The 21340-nt window shown below is 39.3% G+C and overlaps 2 protein-coding genes across 4 annotated transcripts in view; one reads left to right on the top strand and one right to left on the bottom strand.

The window, feature by feature from the left end:
- rbks (ribokinase) overlaps positions 1 to 7898 on the top strand; it is a 56206-nt gene extending 48308 nt beyond the window's left edge. For 2 of the 3 annotated variants that reach the window (XM_005946258.2, XM_042213754.1), the window contains exon 9: positions 6513 to 7083. In XM_005946258.2, the coding sequence (XP_005946320.1) occupies positions 6513 to 6692 (180 nt within the window). In that variant the 3' untranslated portion in view covers positions 6693 to 7083. Of the gene's footprint in view, positions 1 to 6512; positions 7084 to 7428 lie in introns of those variants that run through there. The other variant, XM_005946259.3, reaches the window with a different exon arrangement.
- On the bottom strand, positions 6812 to 10165 carry mrpl33 (mitochondrial ribosomal protein L33). The gene is made up of 4 exons (XM_005946260.3): positions 10052 to 10165; positions 9512 to 9530; positions 7892 to 7998; positions 6812 to 7176 (listed from the first exon to the last, which is right to left on the bottom strand). Exons 1-4 carry the CDS (start codon positions 10071 to 10073, stop codon positions 7127 to 7129), a joined length of 198 nt encoding a protein of 65 aa, XP_005946322.1. The 5' UTR covers positions 10074 to 10165; the 3' UTR covers positions 6812 to 7126.
- Positions 10166 to 21340: the final 11175 nt, after the last annotated feature.

The raw sequence follows: 21340 nt of genomic DNA, 5'->3' as shown, positions 1-21340 counted from the left end.
TTGTTGAAATAAATAATTGTTGTATTTCTCAGCGCTGAAAATGTAATGTGATTATCTCCTGTATGAAGCCATGAAGGCTCAAAATTGCTGGAAAAATAACATGAATTGAAAAGTGCCGACTGTTATTTACTGTGAGGTGTCACTGTTTCCATTTATCTGTCAATTTATTCTTTTATTTTGAGGATTTGATCCTCACGCAACTTCATTTACTTCCTTTTCCATTTCCCATTTCCCATTGACCCATTGTAAAGTTATATATATTTACATCACGCTGGCTCCCCACAAAAACAACAATAGAGAAGTTCCACTTTTTTAATTTGGTGAGCTTCTTACAGATGTGTCTGCCACCCTGATTTCTAACTTCAGTGTGAGTATCAGTGGAGAACAGGCAGAGGAATGGCGTGGAGGTCAAGGCACAGCGGGCAGGGGGCCGAGCAGCGAGAACATCACAGCTCATCCACGGCGAGCGCTTGTGTCACTTGATTGACGGGCCTCCAGATCTAACCTTCACCAAAGTGTGTCGAGGGCAGCGGCAGCGAAGCTGAAGGGGGGAGCGCTTGTCAAACTTGTTGAGCTTCATTCGCCTGATCCAGTAGCGTCACATGCCAGTCTCAGGGACAGAGATGTTAGTAAGACACAGAAAGGTTGGGCAATTGTACAAGCAAGTGAGCTGAAGTTTGGACCGGAAAAGTGAAGTTTTATTGCCTCATCATATAACTATTCTATTAACTGATTTAATCATTGAATTAAAGCCTACAAATTAAATTTTTTTGTTCAGTCTCTCTACACGCTCAGTTTCCCTCAAAATGCTTCCTTTTATAAATATATTAAGATATCCTGCAATGCAAAATGCAATACGCACTATTAGTGCATTAAGATAAACACATGGAGGTTTTTCACTTCAGCTAAACATATAAACTTTTGATTTTATACGTTTCTTTTCTTGCAACCAAATTGAAAATGTGCAGTGGAATCGTAGACGTTATTTAAAGCATGCACAGCTACTTTTTAAAGCCTCAGGCTTTTGAGGCTGGATTGCTCATTGAATTAATGCTACAAATACGTCATGTGCCCTTTTCATTTGTTGCCTTTTTTCAAATAAAATGTAAGCTCTGGATCATTCAGAATGGTGGACCATGATCACTGTCACCAGAGAAAGTTGTGTTTTTTTTCTTTCTAAATTGGAGGGGTACCAATAATTCTGGCCATGTCGTTATGAATCCCTCCTACTGTTAAACAGCCAGCTTCTCAGTCACAGGTCAGAATGGCTGACTTTACTGTGAAAAAGAGTGTTGAGTGTTCTGTGGCAAGGAGCTTGTTAGGTTCAAAGTGCAGGATATTGAAAACCAGGCAAGCAACACCTCAGTGTATTTCAATGTGTAGACTAATAAAGTATTGTACAATTTTACTCACCCAAAATGAAGCAAAAACTTCTTATGACTGTTTATACTACACAGGAAGTGATATTAGTCAGATAATTCAAATAAAGATGCTCCAAAAAGGCATTAAATCAGTTCAACACTCTGTGTCAGTGCCTTCAATTAGTGCCTCCAACCAGCAGACAGGTGCCTGTATTGACACCTCTGACTTTAAGCCCTAACAAAATCTAAATTATTATAAGTAAATTCAGCCCCATACAGCCAACTTCCCACATAAAAAGAGCTTTATCTACTAAAGTAATTTTGTGCATCAGGCTGCATTCATGTTTACTGTTGCTGTAAAGATGAGCGTTTTAACAGGAGTCTATGGGTTGGACTCGCTTTTAGAGTCAGCCACAGGTGGCCATTGGCGGAACTGCAGTTTTTGGTTGCCGAGGTTATTCCTTTGTTGGAAACTACAGTAGCAGATAAAAAGCCCGTATATATCCTACCTTTAAAATGGTAGGATATATATTGGATATGTATGTAACTTGAACTGTAGATAAATGTTGGTTTTTACATGTGGCATATATATACGTGACACATGTAATGGGTTTGTCAAACCCTACTCTAAAGCCTGTCAAACAAGCTGCCACACCTCCTGGCTTTAAGCTGACCTAAAATCTATTCTTTTTCCCGCTTTTTGTACATGTTTATAATAGGAGACTAAATCAGATTTCATCCCAGGCTGTAAGTATTATTTCTCATTTTAACATGGGAGTCTGTGGGTCTATTGTCCTTTGTAACACTTGGAACAATCAGGAAAAAAGAAATAGGTCCACTTTACGTCACTTTTGTCTGTCAAGGAATGCATTTAAAGGCTTTTTTTTTCATTCATAAAGAATTTGGCTCATTTAAAACTTGTTCCAGCCTCTTTGTAGTGTGACAAGACAGAGGTGGCTGTGTTTGCAGGGATTACTGGGACGTCATCATGTGAAGCATCCTGTGGTTAAAAAATAATCATCTATTGTTGTGACTATGAAGACTGCAATCTTCCAGTTTCTATCACATAATCTTTTGGCTGCTACCATCAATCCCCACTCAAAAGTCATCTCAACCCCAACATGTTAACTGGGAGACGGGCCAGAGTCAAACCAGTGGAGCCACTCCACCAAAGCTTCAGTTCCAAACGCAGGCTTCACTGTAACCCAGCCCAGCTACCAGACAGGAGACATAAACACGCCAAGGGTTTAAACATGGAAATCCAGCAGGCCTGTGAAATGTTTCATCTCTGATCTCACTCTTTCCAGCATCTCTGCCGTCCAGGAGTCACACCAGAGGCAAGAGCCTGGAGGGAGAGGTGCAGTAACGGTCAAATCAGAAGTGTTATTTCGGGGGTTGCTGGGGGTTTTTGTTTTTGCGCCATGCCACTGAATCATCACTTTGACAAAAGCGTTACTTTGCAGTTGGAGGATGAGCAGGGGAGGCTCACAGAGATGCTCAGTAGAGAGTGCAATGAAGTCTTTTGAGCGCCGATGTGATGAGTAATGGAGCGGGCTTGTGTGAACCAGTGTCGGGGGGCCATTTGTGGTTAAACATGAGCATGTCGCCACATACCAGTGTGCTTTTTCCCATCAGTGAGCCCCCCCACACATACACACAAACCCATTCTAGACATCCCGTCCCAGCAAACCACTCCTCCAGGGCGTACACAGCACATTCCTTCTTTATCAATAGATGAGGGTTTGATTTATGTACTCCTGGTAATAACCAAACACCAGAGCTGCTGGCAGTTAGGTTAGGAGGCAGCCGCGTGTTACTCAGCTGACTTTTTAAAACAATTAGTGAAAGCTGGCTTTTCTTTCTGTAGTCATTTGATCAGATGATAAAACACTTAACATCCTTAAAGGATGTTGGGAAACAGTCACATCACATTTTAGGCATTTCACGAGTGCCAGATTTATGACTTTGCTGGTTTTACGTGAAACCGATTAAAGCCCTTAATTCTGATGTTTTGTTAGAGTTGACAGACACACTTTCACACAGGGCAAACCAGTAAGTCATTTCAAACTAGTTGCAGGCAGCAGTACAAGTCAAACAGCTGGAAAATGCCACAGCACCCCCTACTGTTGGCAGCTTAGTGAATTTAGACATGAAGCTTCCCCTCGTCTTTTAAGTGTGTTTCATGTTCTCTCTAAAATAATAATAATTTAAAAAAAAAAAACCCCAGAAAGAAGCATTTTAGGAAAAATATTTGAAAAAAATCCAAATATTTTAAATTGACTTTTTTTCCCCTCCAGCTTTCATGTTTTCAGGAATTGTTGACTGGGACAATAGTCCAGGGTTACAGCTACTCCAAAAGGTTACTTCAGTAGTAGTTGGGGGACCTTGGAAAGATTAACACAACTAATATATATTAAAATAATAATAATAATGTGTGCTAAAAAAATAGAAGAATAAGCAGTAGAAGTGAAAAACTAAAATGCGTTTCAAAATATTAAAATGCTTAGTAGAGAAAAGCTGTAGTCCCCTTTTAAAGTCAGGCTACAATTATAAAGGTTTAGTTAGGGGTAAGTATGGATAAATAGATAAAATATTTCTGTAAAGAATCAGCCATTGTTTAGTGGACTAAAAGATAAAAGTAGTGAAATATTAAGCTGTCACAAATAAGTGATTAAGACCGTTAATAACTGATAAACTGTCAGCTGGATATAAGAATATGGTACTGTGCAAGTCTTGAGCTAGGCTCATTTCTTAATATTTTGCCTGGAAAATTAGAAATCTGACACTGAGAATGATGCATGTGCAAAAATACACAGAAATACAATTCAAAAGACCTGATCCCTCTGATTTTCAGTCCAATGTTTTCTTCCCATTTCACTTCCTTAAGAATATTTCCATTGACAGATCATCTGAAGGTCTTTGCTAGCTTTCTTTTCAAGGTTATAGCTTAACCCCTGTTCATCTATTGTAGAATTTTTTTATGCATGCTACTGCTTTTGTCCTCCACTTGTCTAGTCTGGACACACCATGCAAATATATGCCATGTTTTTAACTAAGAGCTCAGTTATTTTTATTTTTATTGTTTGGCCTTTTTTGTAGATTCAACTAAAGACATGGGAACAAATTATGTGTTTTTGTTACAAGTTGTTAGTAACTAATAGAGGTGGGAATCACCATACATCCCACGATACGATATTATCACAATACTTAACGCACGATACAATATTATTGCGATTTTTTTTAAAATATCTGCGATATTCAGATTCTGTACATAATGGTAAACTTTGATATTAGATAAAATGAATATTGATAAAGTCTCGCACTCAGTCTTTCTCTCATTTCAGTCAGTTTTATTGTTGACAAACTGAACGGTTTGTATTACATACTAGTCCAACTTAACTGAATGCAACCATCTGGTACAATTATAGCTATTCTGAACTATGCAATTTATGAAAACTATGCAGCCCATTCGGCAACTGAAGAATTTGAAAGTAAATTAAAACAAAATATAATTTTACATTAAACTTAATTAAAATAAAACATGTCTTAAATTAAAATAAGTAAACTGTCATGTTTATTGCTGCCAAAAAAAAAGTTAAACACATTTGGACAGTGAAGGAATGTCAGGATTGTTGCTCAGAAAAAGGATCAACATGCTCTGAAGTCAGAGCACAAAAACCTTTTTTGTAACAAAATATCGATTTCTGCTGTCCCTGTATCGATACATTATTAGCAAACAAAATATCACGATACTACACAGTATCGATTTTTTCCCCCACCCCTAGTAACTGACTAAAGATACAATTTAAAATAAGTTTTTTTTGTTAAATTGTCGGTTGTGCGTAGACACAACAGTGATTCATCCCTTGAGTTAGGAGCCTTTTTCCTGTTTGAATGATTCATAGATCTATTAAGTGGCTTTTTAAATATATATTCATTCTTCGGAAAATGACGAGGAATTCACAGAAAATGAGTAAAAGAAGCCAATGTCCAAACAAAAACTTTGAAAGTTTCTCATAAAGTCTGGCTCTTTGGTAACAAACACTCAGATAATTTGGGACAACTTAACACAAAGTGACAGGTAACATGTTGCTTCGATTAAATAATATAATATTTTTCTCTATCTTACACAAGCCAGTGTCAGCATAATTTCATGCCAGAATATTTACTGAATATTGTCAGTTAACATGAATACTGTGGGTGATTATTCCCTTTTTAAGAATTCTTTTTTAGACAAAGCTGTAGTTGTTCAGTAACCTAATGCAAATCTTAAAACTGTAAACCAATGCTGTGATGTAATTTGGACCTTTAAAAGTCTATTACCTTTTAAGGCCCTTTTTATGGGCCTGTAAATAGCCTGAAATGCCATTAGTAGTACTGCTAAAAGTAATTTCTAAGGAGGTTAAATTGTTAACAGCGATGGATAAATGGCAGAAAAAGCAAATGAGTAGTGATGATAGATGGTAAAAATCCACAGCTTATACTAATAAAAAAAATAAAAAAAAGTAGCTGAGACCAAAAGGGAACCAAAAATGAGTATATACACTTTTAAATGAAAAGAGTTCAGGTTAATACATTTAGATATGAGGGGTGGTGTTAATGAAGGAGCCCCAGAGTGTACGCGACATATCTGTGGTAATGAAATCTGATGAAAAACCCAAATTTTTTCCCCAAAAAGAAATCTGGGGAAATCTGCCCGAGATGCCAGTATTTTATTATTTAACCAGGTTGCATAACAAATGAAATAAAAGGGATTGAAATTGCATAATTTATTTGGTATATTGTGCCATATAGATTGTAGAGTGATTTTATTAATTTTTAGATTCCTGTTTTTTAATACTGGACTCAATTGCAGTAGCTTTGCATGATTCAGAGTTCAAAATATTCAAATGTAATACTGAGCTACAGTGCAGCTCAGTTCATCCTCTGCGTGAAATGACCTGTTTTAGCTCTCTTCCATGCTGCCTTGAGCAATCTTTCTTCTGATTGGCTGCCCCTCATAAATGTCACTATGTAAAATATAGAGCCAAGAGAAAAAAACTGTCTAAACCTGGCTGCACCTCATTACTTGAAATTTTGTCTGTATTTAACTGCCACCTGTTTGAAAATAAGGTCCCCTTAACAATGCATTGTTGTTTTATTTCTTCTCAGGGTGCTGGTGATAGCTTCATTGGAGCACTGGCATTTTACATGGCCAACCACCCACACATGCCTCTGGAGGAGATGGCCCGCAGAGCCAATCTGGTGGCAGGGGTGAGCGTGCGGGAAATCGGCACGCAGACGTCTTTTCCGTACAGACGGGACCTCCCAAATGAATACTTCCAAGAGTAGCAGTAGACCCTGATGTTAAGGGACCACATCTGAATGGGGTCAGAAAGACTCAACACTAAATGTTCTTATGAAAATTTGCTGCTTAAGATATCTTAAAATTGATTACCATTAAAGATAAGTCAATCATTGAGATTATTTTATTTGAATTAACCACAACAAATGTTTCACAAAGTACATTCACCCAATTAAATAATTATTTTGAACCAATGAACAGCTTCAGATCATGGCAGCGGTGGTCCCCTTACATAACATCACTTTTCTGGTTTCAAGTCTCTTTTGTTCAAGCCTGGAGTTCCACTTTTATCCATCCAGGAAGATCCTCTGATAAACACGTCAACCAGATTAACCCGCTGTACCATCCCCGGCAATAAAAACGATGCCTTTAAACCTCTGCAAGTTCATTTTGTCCATCTGTGTGTGTCGGTGTGCTGCGGTTAAATCGATCTGATCTTCCTCTTCTCAAAAAACAGGACGTGCTTGTTCACTGAAAAGACAAAAAGCAGAAAGTAGGTGGAAGTCAAGGGTCACTCCAAATATGGGTTTTGTTTATTTTCCACTGGGGTGAACAGAAGGTGTGACCAACACGTTCTGAAAACAGGTCCACCATAAATTTGAATCCTTAGCTGATTTTAAATTGGACTAATCTATTCCAGGTGTTATGCTTGGACAGTTTGGATCACTCAGCAGAAGTCAAATTATATTTGTCCCCCTGTACTTTTGTTTGTATCCCCTCCAGTGTGTCAAAATTGTGAGCACAGTGAGGTCATGATGAAACTCGCAGTGAAAATGGTCAGAACAGGACAGCCAAGGACATCTCTAAAAATAGCAGCAACGATTGAAGCTTTCTGGATATGCCCGAGAAGATAATCTTGAACTGGAGGTTTGCCAAATTTAGAATCAGGTACGGCTTTTCACTTTGGGAAGAATGTTTTGATCACACCACATGTTTAAATACAAATAGTTTCCAAGTTAAAAGAAAAACAATCATATACTGTTGTGTGCTCAAAGGTCGATTGGGAAACCCTGGGTTCACTTTTCAAGTAGTGATTTATTAAAGTGCCAACACCTTCATGTGACTGCTTAGCCTGCTTGCTGCCGCTTGAATAAGTGAAGCCAGACAAGGAAAAGATATCCTGGGTTATATGGATTTTGCTTTAATGAGTATTTGTGTGTCATAGTTGTCCTCACACGGCTCTTACCAAATGGATCGTGTTTGCGCAGCACCAGTTTGTCTCTGAGTCGGTTCCTCTTTGTGTTGAAGAAGTATCCGGTCCCTGCAGCACTCACCATCTGCACCAGGATGGTCCTGACAGGTAAGCAACACACAGAGAGGTGACTGCCATTTCAACACGAAACACTAACAACAGGCCTCATTCACGGGTGCACGTGCAGAAATGTTCTTAACCTCTGCACAAAATTAGCGTTGGATTTGTGCACTGGATTATTCTAACCCGTCAGGTTTGTGTGCACTACCTGCAATCAGCACAACTGAAGTAGAAAGGGTTAGAGTCACAGGAGGAAACCACCTTAATAGTCACACAATAATAGACTCTCTGCTTCAGAAATATCACATGCTTTCTTTAAAATGACAAAACAAGAGAAAAATATTCTTCAGTGAGGGTAGCTTTAACCAGTTTGCTGTGACAGGTGGAAACAAAGTCAGCACCTGGAGAAGCAACTTGCCTGACGTACAGTTATACCGGCCCTGTGCTCATGTCAAACCCTGAATTCCTTACAGTTCATTATTCAATTCTGAGAAACTTTTTGCTTATCTTATTCTGGAAACCTGTAACTAATGACCAAGATGAAATGACTAATAATAATAACAATTCATATTAGTAGTGCTCTTCTTCTTTTGGTTGCTCCCTTTAGGGTCCACCATCATTACATCTATGAATCTTCTCTGTAGTAGTCCTCTTTTTCTTCCTGCCTGGCAACTCCATACTTTACATCCTTTATCCAGTGTATTTGCCAGCTTTCCTCTGCCCATTCAAACCATCTCAGGCTTGCTTCTTTAACCTTGTCTTCAAACCACTTAACTTGAGCCGTCCCTCTGATGTACTCATGTCTAATCTTGTCCATCATGGCCACTCCCATCTTAAATAATGCCACCTCCTGCTCAGCCTTCTATTTTGTTCGTTAGTGCCACTGTCTCCAAACCATACATCAAACCTATCATCTTGTAAACTTTCCGGTCCCTGTGGCTAAAAAATGATATATAAGAAATTATCCCTGACACTGCACCCTGCCTGCACTCTCTTCTGCACTGCCCATTGCTTAGGATGGCTGAGCCCAGGTATTTAAACTCATCCGCCTTCACCACCTCTTCTCTTTGTAGTTTCACTGTTACACCTGTCTTGCTCTCACTTACACGTGTTCTACTGACTTTCATTCCTCTTTTCTCCAGAGCATACCTCCAACTGTCCAGACGTTCTTCCATCTGCTTTCTACTCCCAGTAAAGATTACAATGCCGTCTACAAACATCACATCCCACGAGACTCCTGCCTGACCTCGACTTGGACAAATGGTTAGAGTTGGATTAGGGATGGGATCCAACATGTGGATAAGTAATAGTATTAAGTGTAAAGATGTTTGTTTAAATGCTCTAAGACAGCCCGGCTTTCATCACGTGTTCGTTTCCATGACGTAAAGGAAAGGTACATCTGTACTCCGAAGTGCAAATTCTGTTAAGATTATTTTAATGAAACAGAAATTTACGCGTAAATCCTCAGTATGCACGGTTTACGCACAGCCTTATGCTTCATGTGTGAATGAGGCCTATTGACTAGACTTTCAAAGAATCAGCCAGTGCACTTACTTGGATTTTGCCTTCGCCACTGTAAAAAGAAAAGAAAAGAAAGAAAGAATCTTATGCAGGTGAATCCAACAGATATCGTTCAGCAGCACTCAGAGCAACGGGATTTTAGTGGAAACTTGCTAACAGCACGCCAACACCAGCCCCAGAAAGTCCTTAAAGCTGTTAAGGTTGTGTGCAAGTATCTGCTGAAAACTCAAAGACTCTCCTACACATCTAAATGAAAAGAAAAACTACCTCTCGAGTAGCACAGGTGCTTTCTGAGATTTCCGCACTTACAAAGCCCAGTGAATGGACACTGAACACATACTGCTGTACTATCCAGAAGCTAAATCTATCTCTCTAAAACCCAAAACCACTGAAACGTGTGAAATAAATTTATTATAAAATATTTCACAGTGACTGCCCACATGAACAGACGTATATTTTAAGAGCAGCTCACGTTTTAGCATCAGCTAACCCCACAACAGCGTATTGGGAGAGCTCTAGGTACGCATGCGTCGTGCTGTTTGAAGACAAGATTTAAGAGAATAAAATACTTACAGTTTACTGTGGTGAGAAACATTTTCTAAGTGTTTATCTAATCGCGTCTATTAAAACATAACTGTGTGCGAGTAACGGCAGGTCACATTGACAAGCTCGATATCCGGTGTAAATAGAAACACTTCCGGGTCACCTTAAAAGCGTATTCCACTAAAAGCGAACTGTAGGCTGGTGCTTTTATCATACGTGTGTGTTTTTTAATTATTATATATACCAGAGAAAAAAACATCCAAGATCAAAATGTACATTTGAAACAAAAATTTTTAATACTATCTGAGGCAATGTGTGTTTTCTTAAGAAACTTCAATCCATGAAACTCAGGATTTCTCTAGATAATGATAGTCTATTCATTTAACATATAATTCTCCTAATTTGCTATCATAAATCTCCCTTAAAAACGTTTGCCACAGGTAATAAACTGATAATAATTCAAAGGATAAAGTTGATACAGATGATCAGAAACGGACAAAAATCTGACATGTCATGTTTACTCTGGTATAATGAGTAGTTTCAAATTCGTCTTAACTAATTCAAATCTGATATAAATTTATCTACTTGTGGATAAATTAAATAAATAAAAAATGTAAAGTGGCATTAATTGTGCATTTATACCTGATCTTTTGCCTTTTGATTTGATTTACAGTGAATATATTAACTTTAATCCCAATATTTCTGAGTGTTTTTTTCCCCAGAATATTTCAACCATGCTGAGCTCAAATGTTCCAATTTAATTTAATTTAATTTAATTGTTTTATTTCTATTCATTGTTTAAAATTTAACAAACCTATTATGGCAATAATGTGTTTTCCCATAACTAGAATTTTCCTTTTTACTGTTTTAAAGTCAGAGGTGGGAAGAAACAAAGTGCAAATACTCTGTTACTGTACTTAGCTACAATTTTCATGTATCAGTACTTAAGTATTGTTTTCTGACTACTTATTACCTTTACACCCTACATTTCTAAACAAATATCTGTACTTTCGACATTTTCAAAACAGCCTCGTTACTTTTGCTTTAACGCATTTGGGTCGAGTTATTATTTTATCATTGCGAGCCTTCAAACATCAAACCGATTTGAGCCTAAACAGAAAGACATGAAAGGTAGTCCTGTTCTCGCATAAAAAGAGATAACGTGTGCAAAAGTCAGGGGTTAAAAGTGGGACGGTGTTTTGTTTTTTTTATTCTGGAGGAGCGAGCTTAAAGGGAGTAACATTTTTTTTAAGTGGCAGGTCATATCAAATGCAGCGTTTTATCAGCTCAACAAACATCAGCAAACACGCAAACTGTTCCTGTGTAATTTGTCACAGCCAAAGGTCAAGCTGCTGTATTTCACAGGGAGAGAAATGAAAGAGAGCTAGCTTCACTCAGAGATGGAGAAAGATAAGAAAGACAGGACAGTAGAGGAAGAAGAGAGGTTAGATTGAAAGGTAAGGGCTGCTCAGTGGGATCTGATAAACTGGAAATGTACATGTAAGTCCTTGTGTTTTTAAAATGAGATATTGGGTCTGTACATGTGACATTGTTATATATTTTTTCCTGTTGTGAAACATGCTGCTAAACAAACTGAGGTAGACTAACTGTTATTTAAAGGTTGCATGAAAATCCTCTGCATGTTAATGGAAGATAAACAGGTTAATTTGCTGTAGTGTGATGGGTTTAAATTAAAGAACAGTGTGTGACTGGTGCACATTGGCTGCGGTTTCATGGTCAGAGTAAGGTTACATGAAGTGTAGCAGAGATTCATTTGAATTTTAGCTGACGATGCTTACTGACCTAATTCCACCTTCATACCAACTTTATACAGTCTACTATAAACAGTGTGCTGTCAGTGTAGAGCCCTGAAATCAGCCAGAACTACTGACATGCTGTTGAATTCATTTGTGTACATCCACAAAGAACAACAGGTCAGCTGATCACAGCCTGTACACAAAGAAAACCTAATGGAGCTCTCAATAGAAATTATTATGAATTATGAGTCTTTTCCCCACAGTGAGCAGTTTTAGGGTTCCCCCACCTCATGAATTCCTGACTGTACACATTGTTTTGTTTAGAGGCAAAGTCACCCTCTACAGCAGCGGTGTCAAACTCAAATACACAGTGGGCCAAAATTCAAAACTGGAACAAAGTCGTGGGCTAACATTAATATTTATTGAAAAAAAAAAATTCTTCCTCCAGATATAAGAATGAATCTTTTCTTATGGACTCAAACACGTTTTGCTGAAAAACTGAATATGGAACAAGCAAAGCTTAATACTAAACAATATATATATTAGCTGTATAATACCAGTAGGCCAGCTCTAATAGTAATTTGGTATGGCTTTGCAGGCCAGAGTTTAACACCTATGTTCTACAGTTTTGGAAATAGAAAATATCAATTTATTTTGCTTAATTTTACTGGAGTATTTTTAACAGCAATATTTGTACTTGTACTTAAGTACAGAGTGTCTGAACTTTTGCTAACTCAGCTTAAAGTATATCTCATGTTCAAAACAGTGTTTATTTCAATGCTAGAGAATGAGATTAAAAAAAAAACAAAAAAACAAAAACACCACTTCCTTTGGGTTTTATTGTGGGTTTGTTTTTTTCCTTTTCTGCTTCTTTCAGGTGTTGCTTGCTTGGTTTCCAGTTTCCTCCTCTCTGCAAATAACAAGCTCTTTTCACAGACTATATGCAACACTTATTTGCACAGTACATTCAGCTAGTCTGACTGAGAACCTGGCTATTTTCAATATTAAGTTACCAGAATTAATGGTACCCTTTCCCTTAAAAATGAAAAACAAAATGCTATTTTCTCAAACAAGAGTAATTGGCCTCCACTATTCTGGATCTAACATTATTATTGTGAGCAGGTGAATTTCATATATTGTATTTCATATTGTGCACTCACTGGCAGCAATGCTGGGTTGGTGCTGCTCCAATTCTCTTATGGTTATTTAAGATGTGCCTTCTTCTTGCAATTAAAAACACATTGTCCCACGCAGAATAAACAAGAGCTTCTTTCGAAATGTTTTATTCTTTGTCAAACTATAGAAATGCAAGTACGCATGAGAAAAAAACACAATGGTATTTAATCCCAATGCACAATAATGATTTATACTTAGTTCTTCAACTCCCATAGGGCAGCTTTGCTTGACTGAGAATTCAAAATAATCCTTATTTTTATACTGCACTTGGTGTGGCACCTCAGTTCATCCTCTGTTAAAAAACAAACAAACAGAAAAACTTTAGCTCCTTCCATTTTAAGTTAATCTTATTCTAATTGGCTAACCCCAGAAAACAATTAGATGGGGTTTCTGTGGGGCTTGTAGTTTTGAGTTTTATCTCTGGACAAATATAAAAATACCCTACATTGTATCAATGATTCAGGCAGGTGGTGGTATAATGGTCTGGGGAATATTTTCCTGGCACAATGTGCCACTTAGTGCCAACTGAGCATGATTTATACGCTAGCTATAGGCTGGTCCCAGCAGGATAATATGCCATTTCATAAAATTCTAATCATCTCAAACTGGCTTATTGAACATGACAGAGTTCACTGCTCTCAAATTAACTCGACAGGCAGCAGATCTCAGTTTAATAGAGCACCTTTGAGATGTGGTGGAACAAGAAAAAAAAACATCATGAATGTACAGCAGACAAATCTCATCAACTGGACCCAAATCTAAGAAATGTTTCCAACATCATTGATGCCACAAAGATTTAAGGCAGCTCTGAAGACCAAAAAAAAAAAAAAAAGGGGGGGTCCAGCACAATACTAGCAAAGTGTGCATAGCGAAGTATCCAGTGAGTTTATGCTTAGTCCTGACTTGCCCCCCCCAGAGTCTGTTTTTGCCTTCTGATTTCCCTCATCCCCTTCCTTGCTAATGTGTTAAGCTCCTTCGGAATTTAGTTTTGAGATTGGCTCTTTGCCTTAACAATTGTTGTTTGAACTTTGCATGTAGCCAACAAGCAGGGGACAAACATGCTGTGCAGTCAGTGGAACACCCAGTCTAGCTCCAGAGGACATGTTAATTTTATTTAGCAGACCTGTAACTTGAGCTTTGTTGCTCCGACCCAAGTCATTCACTTAGCTTTGCTTCATTCCATTTCACCTAAATGGAATTCATGAAAATGTGATTCAAAGAAATCACATAAAACTGAAGGCCATCATGGAACAAGTTGACAAAGATACTAGTTGTTGGTGGTCATAATGTCTCTGACCTCAGGCAGAGGAAATAGACCAAGGGCTTTTCTGGGATGTCCCAAAATCTTAGACAGAGCTTATCTCTCAAAGGCAGATGAATAGTTCTGATATGTCATGGAAATCCCCTCAAGACCTCAGAAAGTAGTTACTTCACAGCCTTTTTAATGTGGCCATGAGAGAACAGCGTGTGGTGAGAATCTAACCTGCTTCTCACTGCGTGACTAACACAACTCGCTGGTTTTACTCTCATGACTCTCATTTCATCTCACTGTAATGTACGTCATGCACTTTGATGCAAAAAAAGTAGTAAACAGGAAGTGTTGTCACCTGGTGTTATTAAAGGTTGTATGATGGGAGTCTGATCAAAAACAACAGTTGACATTTTTAATTTAAATATTGTTAAGATATAGAATACTTTTTTGTTGATTTTGTCAGCACTCTTTTTGTTTGTACCCAAAGATCAGTTATTTAGATAGATTTGCCTGGATCTTTTTTTTCAGTACAAGAGTCATCCAGCGTCACATACAAAAAAAAAAAAAATCCATACCACATCATGTCAGAAGTAAAGAAAAAATGATTTTTCACACACTGTTAATCTGCACTTTATCCAGAACAAATTAACTGAAACTGCTAACTACTATAGTAGTAATGTAGTACTGTATAGGGACGCTGGAATAACATTCAGATCACTGTGGATGGAGCACCAATCTGCCTGCTAATCTTCCAGTACTTATGAACAAGATCTCAATAAGATCTCAATATATCTGAAATCCCCCAACCTACATGGAGGCACAGAGCAGTCCATCTTTTTCTAAGAGAGAAACATTTCACTGTCTCTGCCTTAACAGGCATCACCTCTTGTGTGTGAGGGTGTTTTCTAACTGATCATCTTGGAAATATTTGACTAAAGATAGGAATCCTCCCACCCTTTAAAAAAACATCTTCATCATAGATTCATAGTCTGCATTGTCCTGTTTTTGTCACCTGCTCTGACACATCATGTGTACACAATGATGTAGCTCCATACTGTAATGGGCATATTTAGAAACTGAGTGAACAGCAACAACAATGTACAACACGCGTGAAGAATGGCCTGAAAACAAGCTCATAGGAACATCTTTTATGTCATAAAGAAGGCAGAAGAAGAAGAATGTTCCAGTACAGAAAACACTCAGGAAAAGTCTCTGAGGTTAAAGTGTCTAGTGATGTGGTTCCCTGGGGAAACAAAACATTCTTCTGGGTATCAACATGTAAAAACATCAATGGTGATCTCTTTATATGTTAGACTCCTACACACTGTCCAAGTTTGAAGACTCCTGTGGGTAGACAGTCACTGGTGGAATATTCCACTCTCACCCGAGGTGGAAGTTTATGACTGAAATTCAGAGTTTTTTCCCTTTTCTCTCATCTCTTAGCTCTGTAATGTATACAACGAAAAGACTCTATTATATTTCCCGCTCTCTAATAGACTGGCAACCTGTCCAGTGTGTATCCTGATGTTTGTCCTATGCTGTGACGAGTGTTGGGGCCATTGCCCAAAAACTAATCATTACACAGGGTGAGAATTTGGTGGTTTTGGAGGGCTCAGAGTAAGGCTGTTACTCCTAGATGAGGTGTTTTGGTTATGTCCTATATCAGGAAGAGGTTTTGGAGCAGACACAGATCACACTGGAGAACTTTGAGCCCTTTTTTCTATTAGTATCTACTCAGATTGGCTTGATGCGACTCAAGGCGGTATGACTCGTTTTCCATTAAAATCTAGTACCACCTAATATGTGTGAGTCGTAATTAGTATGCAACATGAACACCATAACAAAGGTAGACGCCGAGGCAACGATATACCTGCTGCTTGGTCTGTGGCATTTTGACAGACTTGGGGATCACGGCATTGTTTTTTGTAGTTTCCCCTCCTTGCCAGGTTTAAAATATGGCGAGCTTGAGTTTTGAAAAGGAGACACTCTTATGACTCATCCAATGATCCCACTGACTAGCCAATCGGTGGCATGCAGCCTGTTGATGTCACAGTTTTGGATCACCTTGGATAACTTGCTGGCAGAGTAGGCACTAAAAAGGTACATGGTACCAGGTACTATGACCTTTTGGAAACCCCTGCAAATCGCCACCCGGTACTAATGAAAAATAGTCTTTAAATTTCTAGGCTGACAGAGTGCCTCAGTGTCCCCTCTGACAGAGATGGTGGTGTGTTTAAGGCAATGGATATTTATTTTTTTTAGCTAAATTTTTTTACATCCATTTTGAATGTTTATCATTTAAACCATAACTGTTTAATATAAATCAGCCAATACTCTATCATTATAGATTAAAAACTCAAACAGTCAAGCAACTGAAATTTGTTGTCGCTGGGCTTTATAGCCATTAAATTAAGGGAATCCCTCAAATAGGAGTTATGCCATATTGCTACAGTACTTTAATGGTGAAAGAGCCACTATAAAAACAAGGGGTAGGATGTGTCTGCAGTCACAAAAGGGCCTTCAGCTACCTCTTGAGCACCCATGGTTTGGCTGCGTGATATAAGTGGCATAAAACTATTAGCACCTTTTTCTCCACAGCTTACTCGCATTTAAAAACAGAAGATCCAGTATTTGCACTGCAGTATCACAGTCCCACTAGTACAATATATTACATGAAGCTGTAATGAGGCCTAGTGGAGCTGTACTGGTAAAACCGGCAGGGAAAGCCATGCATTAAAGCGGAAATGAACATGAATGTTATTGGACAGGCTGAGGAAAGCTGTAACCAGGCAGGGAGCAGCTGTCAGGATGTGTGTGGAGGAGCTTGCGTCACTGAGGGATAATTCTGAGAAGGAGGCTGAGACCACAAGCTCCAGCTTCAGCTTTCCTCCTCCTCCACCACCCCGCCCACTCAGCACTCTCCACAGCCACTCCGGACGTTTGCTTTCCTTCTCCTACTTCATTGCACTGATAGTCCTCATCTTCCTTTTCATTCACTTATTATTTCACCGCTTCTTCACTTTTATATTTTAAACAAATGAGCTGTGGTCGGTATCTAGAGAAGCTTTTACTTGGTAAACTAGTATGTCGTCAGTGTTTGGACATTTAATAGTGTGTTTTCAAGATGTGAAGGGGCACAAATCATTTTAACTAAAATAAAAAATCTGGAGCTTTGTAACCAAAGAGCACATTTTGAGGAGCTTAAATGAAGATAATAGCTAAAAGATAATAATATGTCTGCTTCATGGTCAAACTATGTTGACTAAAACTTAAGGATTCACAGTCGTTTTATATAAGGCATTAGGAGAGGCAGATATTGTAATGTATTTCTTTATGTCATTAAAAGATCGAGACCAAGTATAAAAAACTGTTTAATATTAATAAAAGATGGGTATGCATGGACACATTATGAAACTTTTGTAAGTATATATTCAAGACGACATGAGAGGAAGTTTAAATTCCATTTTAACTGAAATTTATTTGCAAAAACTGAGAAGCATCTGCAGAGCCAGTTGCTCACAGGTTTGAGATCCAGAGCTATGGGCCTAATGGTAAAGTATTATTCACTTTCAAAATAAGCCATACATATTACACACTAGAAATTAACGAAGGAAACATGACGTAAATGGAAAAACCGTAAAAGGGGACGATGTAACAATGATCAGAGGGATAATGAGGACTTAAGTGCATACACAGGATAACGAGAGGATGGGTTGCCCACAGGTGGGAACACAGGAGGACCAAATCAGCCATAAAGAGAGAGGGAAAATGCACATGAGATGACGGACTGTCAAAGTAAGGCAGGAAATACAGCAAGACACAGAGTAAGACACACAACTTTACATGTGAGGAGAGCAAGAGCAAGGGACACAGATAAGTAAGTAAACACAGAGAGAAGACACTGAAGACAAGACACAGGGAAGGGAAAACCCTAATGGAAATGAAATGACCTAAAGTATTCAGTAGAAGAGATACTGTCACGGTCTGAGCTGGCAGACAGTGTGGAGATGAAAACGAGGACCAAAATGCAGACACCAGAAATGAAGATGAATGTTGAACAGAACAATAAACAAATGCAAAGAACGACTACACGGAGCTAATAAAACCTAAACTGGGAAGACTAAACACTATATGAAACCTATAAACTTGGAACAAGAAACCTGAAAACATGGAGACATGGGGGAAATACACCATGGAGGATACAAAGATGATCCAACAGGGAACAAAGGAAAACACACTATATATCCAGACAGTAACGAAGGAGTAACCAAAAGGAGACATCTGAACATAATCTGGTAAGATGGGGGGGGGACGTAAAACTGAATACATCTCACAAGACACAAGATTGTCAAAGTAAAACGGGAAATACAAGACAGACATGGAGCTGCAAATGGGAAAGGCAAGGTGATGGAAAGGTGAACTGACCATGCTGCCCTCCCATGGCTGATGTCTTTCAGGGAGCCAGAGGGGCAGGTAGCTCCAGGCCATTAATTTCACTGTGGAGCACAGAGCATAGGCACACCATTCCAACACCGATGCTCATTTTTGCCGCCCATGTGCTGCAGCAGGCTGCCTTTATTGTGAGAAGTAAGAAGAGAAGGTTCAGGAACTCAGGCGGCGCAACACAGCTCTCTTGCAGGGTGCTCTGTTGTGGTGGATGCTGTAGAGTGGAGGGCACAGCAGGAGCAAGACACAGACCTGCTAACAGTCCTGCAGGGACCCCACTGGGGTGAGGTCACTGGGATTTTTAACTCCACCAAGGGACTGTTGGCCAAGTTTAGTTCTCTTAGGCAGCAGGAGGAGCGTGATCCTGACACAGGGGAGGAGAGGTGGCTGATTGTGGTGCCACCAGGACTACTACTGGAGTCAGCAGCAGAGGGATGTGGAGGACTTCTGCCACAGCTGTGATGCATATTCCTCTCACCAGTCCCATGCTCAGTTTTAGCAACAATCAGCAGGAGCACCAGTGGAGTAGCTGTGGATGTCAAGGGGACATTTCCCTGTATAGCTAGCGGAAACCATTATGTCCTTGCGGCCCATGGGCTATTTTACCAAGTGGTATGAGGCATATGCCATCCCAGACCAGGAGGCAGAGACTGTCGCTGACACACTGTCTGCCATGTGAAAATGCCTTGGGATTAAGAAGACCCACACCACCCCACTCCAGAGAGGTTTAACAGGACACTGGCCCAGCAGTTAGCTATCCTTACCTCAGAACACAAGCAGGAGTGGAACTACCATCTTCCCCTCATCCTCAGGGCCTACAGGTCAGCAGTTCAAGACTCCCTCCACCCAGTGCATGTCTGCCCGGCTTGTACTGTCTTTCCACTTCACACTGTCCAGAAGAAGAACTGGCAGCAAGATTCAATAATTTTCTTTCATTAAGAATCTTGTTGTAAAGACTCACCTTTCAGCACACTCACTCACTTCACCAGATTCACTTTGTTTCCTTTTCTCACCTTTGATTGGGTGTGGTGCTTGCCTTTAATTGCGCTCACTTGTCACACATTATATAAGGACTGCACTCACCTGCAGCTCACTTTTTCTCCACTCCTGCATGGAGCGGCAGCTGAGACTTAGCAGTGTGGTTTTTTTGCTTTTGTTTTTTTGGGGGTTTTTTTTATACTGGTTATTCAAATAAAACGAGAAACATGCAAGTGATTGATGACTGTTCATTCTCATTCTGCCCAAATGAGCCGATGATGGTAACAAGCTCCAACTTCCTCTGAACCCCCTCCTCCTTAACAATCTGAAGACCATTACTCTTTGTCCACACGTTTAATATTGTAGAAAGAGTGAAACTGAAATAAAAATATAATGTAATTTCAATTGCAAAGTATAATCTTTAAATGTTCCATATACACTGTATCTATAGTCTACGACAGGGGTGGGCAATTCCAGGCCCCGAGGGCAGCCTCCATTTCCCCAGTACGCCTCTATAGTGGAATCACTGTTGCAGTCTAAATAATGTGATTTAGGTTATTGTAGACCAGGGGTGGGTCCCTGCAGGTTTTAGATGTGTCCTTGAACCAACACAGCTGATTTAAATGGCTAAATTAGCTCCTCAACATGTCCTGAAGTTCTCCAGAGGCCTGGTAACGAACTAATCATGTGATTCAGGTGTGTTGACCCAAGGCGAGATCTAAAACCTGCAGGACACCGGCCTTCGGGGCCTGGACTTGCCCACTCCTGGACTACGATAACCTAAATCACATTATTTAGACTGCAACAGTGATTCCACTATAGAGGCGTACTGGGGAAATGGAGGCTGCAAGTATGACTACATGACTGCCATTGTTATCTGCTAAAGTTCAGGCTCTGGCTGCTGAGCTGGGTTCTGCATGCACTCAGCTTTATCATCTGGATTCTTGCTCCTCGCGACTAACAATAGTTTATTTAGCAGTTGTTTCTGTCCTAGAATCAGTTTGCATTCTACCATTGCACTCTATCCTTTGGTGCAATATAAATAAAAGTAATATCCATATCCCCACAGTAGACTGCTCCATCATTTTCCTCCTCACACCATATGAAATTAGCTGATATTAGTGCAAGTGTGCAGGAAGAAAAACGTTTGTTTGTGTGATATTAATGCAAGTGTAGTCATATCTTCAACTGAGAGCAAAAGTGAAGGAAGGTGAAAAAAGAGAGAATTTAAAAAATGGGGGGGTGTGTTGGTGGCTAAGCTTGTGTCTATGTTAAAGCCAATTATCAGACTAAAAAAAATTCTAAGTAGTCTGTGTTATTCCTGATTAAGAACAAGTCACAAGGTTAAACAAACTGCCTGCAGAGCCCTAGAGAGCTTGTGATTATGTCCAGGCAAAGAAACATCTACACATGCAACATTAAAGGTTCCCAAGAGCACAGTGGCCCCCAGGTCTCTTCCCAGAAATTGCTTCCTGGCCAAGCCAACTAAGAACCTGATGATCTCTTGGTCACGATCTTTCCTGCAGATACTGTAGGGAAACCTGCCAGAAGGACAATCACAAAAAGTCTGTTTGGAGATTGTAAACAAATGACCGTAAAAACACTCTCAAATTATAAAACTTGTATTGAACCATTTGGGCTCAAATCTAAGCATTATTTTCACTGCACACCTATCCTTTGCCTTTCCTACAGTGAAGCACGTTGGCATTA

Source organism: Haplochromis burtoni, unplaced genomic scaffold, assembly GCF_018398535.1.
Source record: "Haplochromis burtoni strain Fernald_Lab_line unplaced genomic scaffold, NCSU_Asbu1 Contig_478, whole genome shotgun sequence".
Lineage (NCBI taxonomy): Eukaryota > Metazoa > Chordata > Actinopteri > Cichliformes > Cichlidae > Haplochromis > Haplochromis burtoni.
Note: the sequence above shows the minus strand (reverse complement) of the source record. Positions and strands in the feature narration are given on the sequence as shown.

What these genes read in the sequence shown, in the direction of transcription:
- mrpl33 (XM_005946260.3), bottom strand. Translation starts at nt 10,073, where the DNA reads ATGTTTCTCACCACAGTAAACT. An exon ending in GCGCAAACACGATCCATTTG is followed by an intron (nt 7,177 to 7,891) that starts GTAAGAGCCGTG and finishes TTGTCTTTTCAG; the next exon opens with TGAACAAGCACGTCCTGTTT.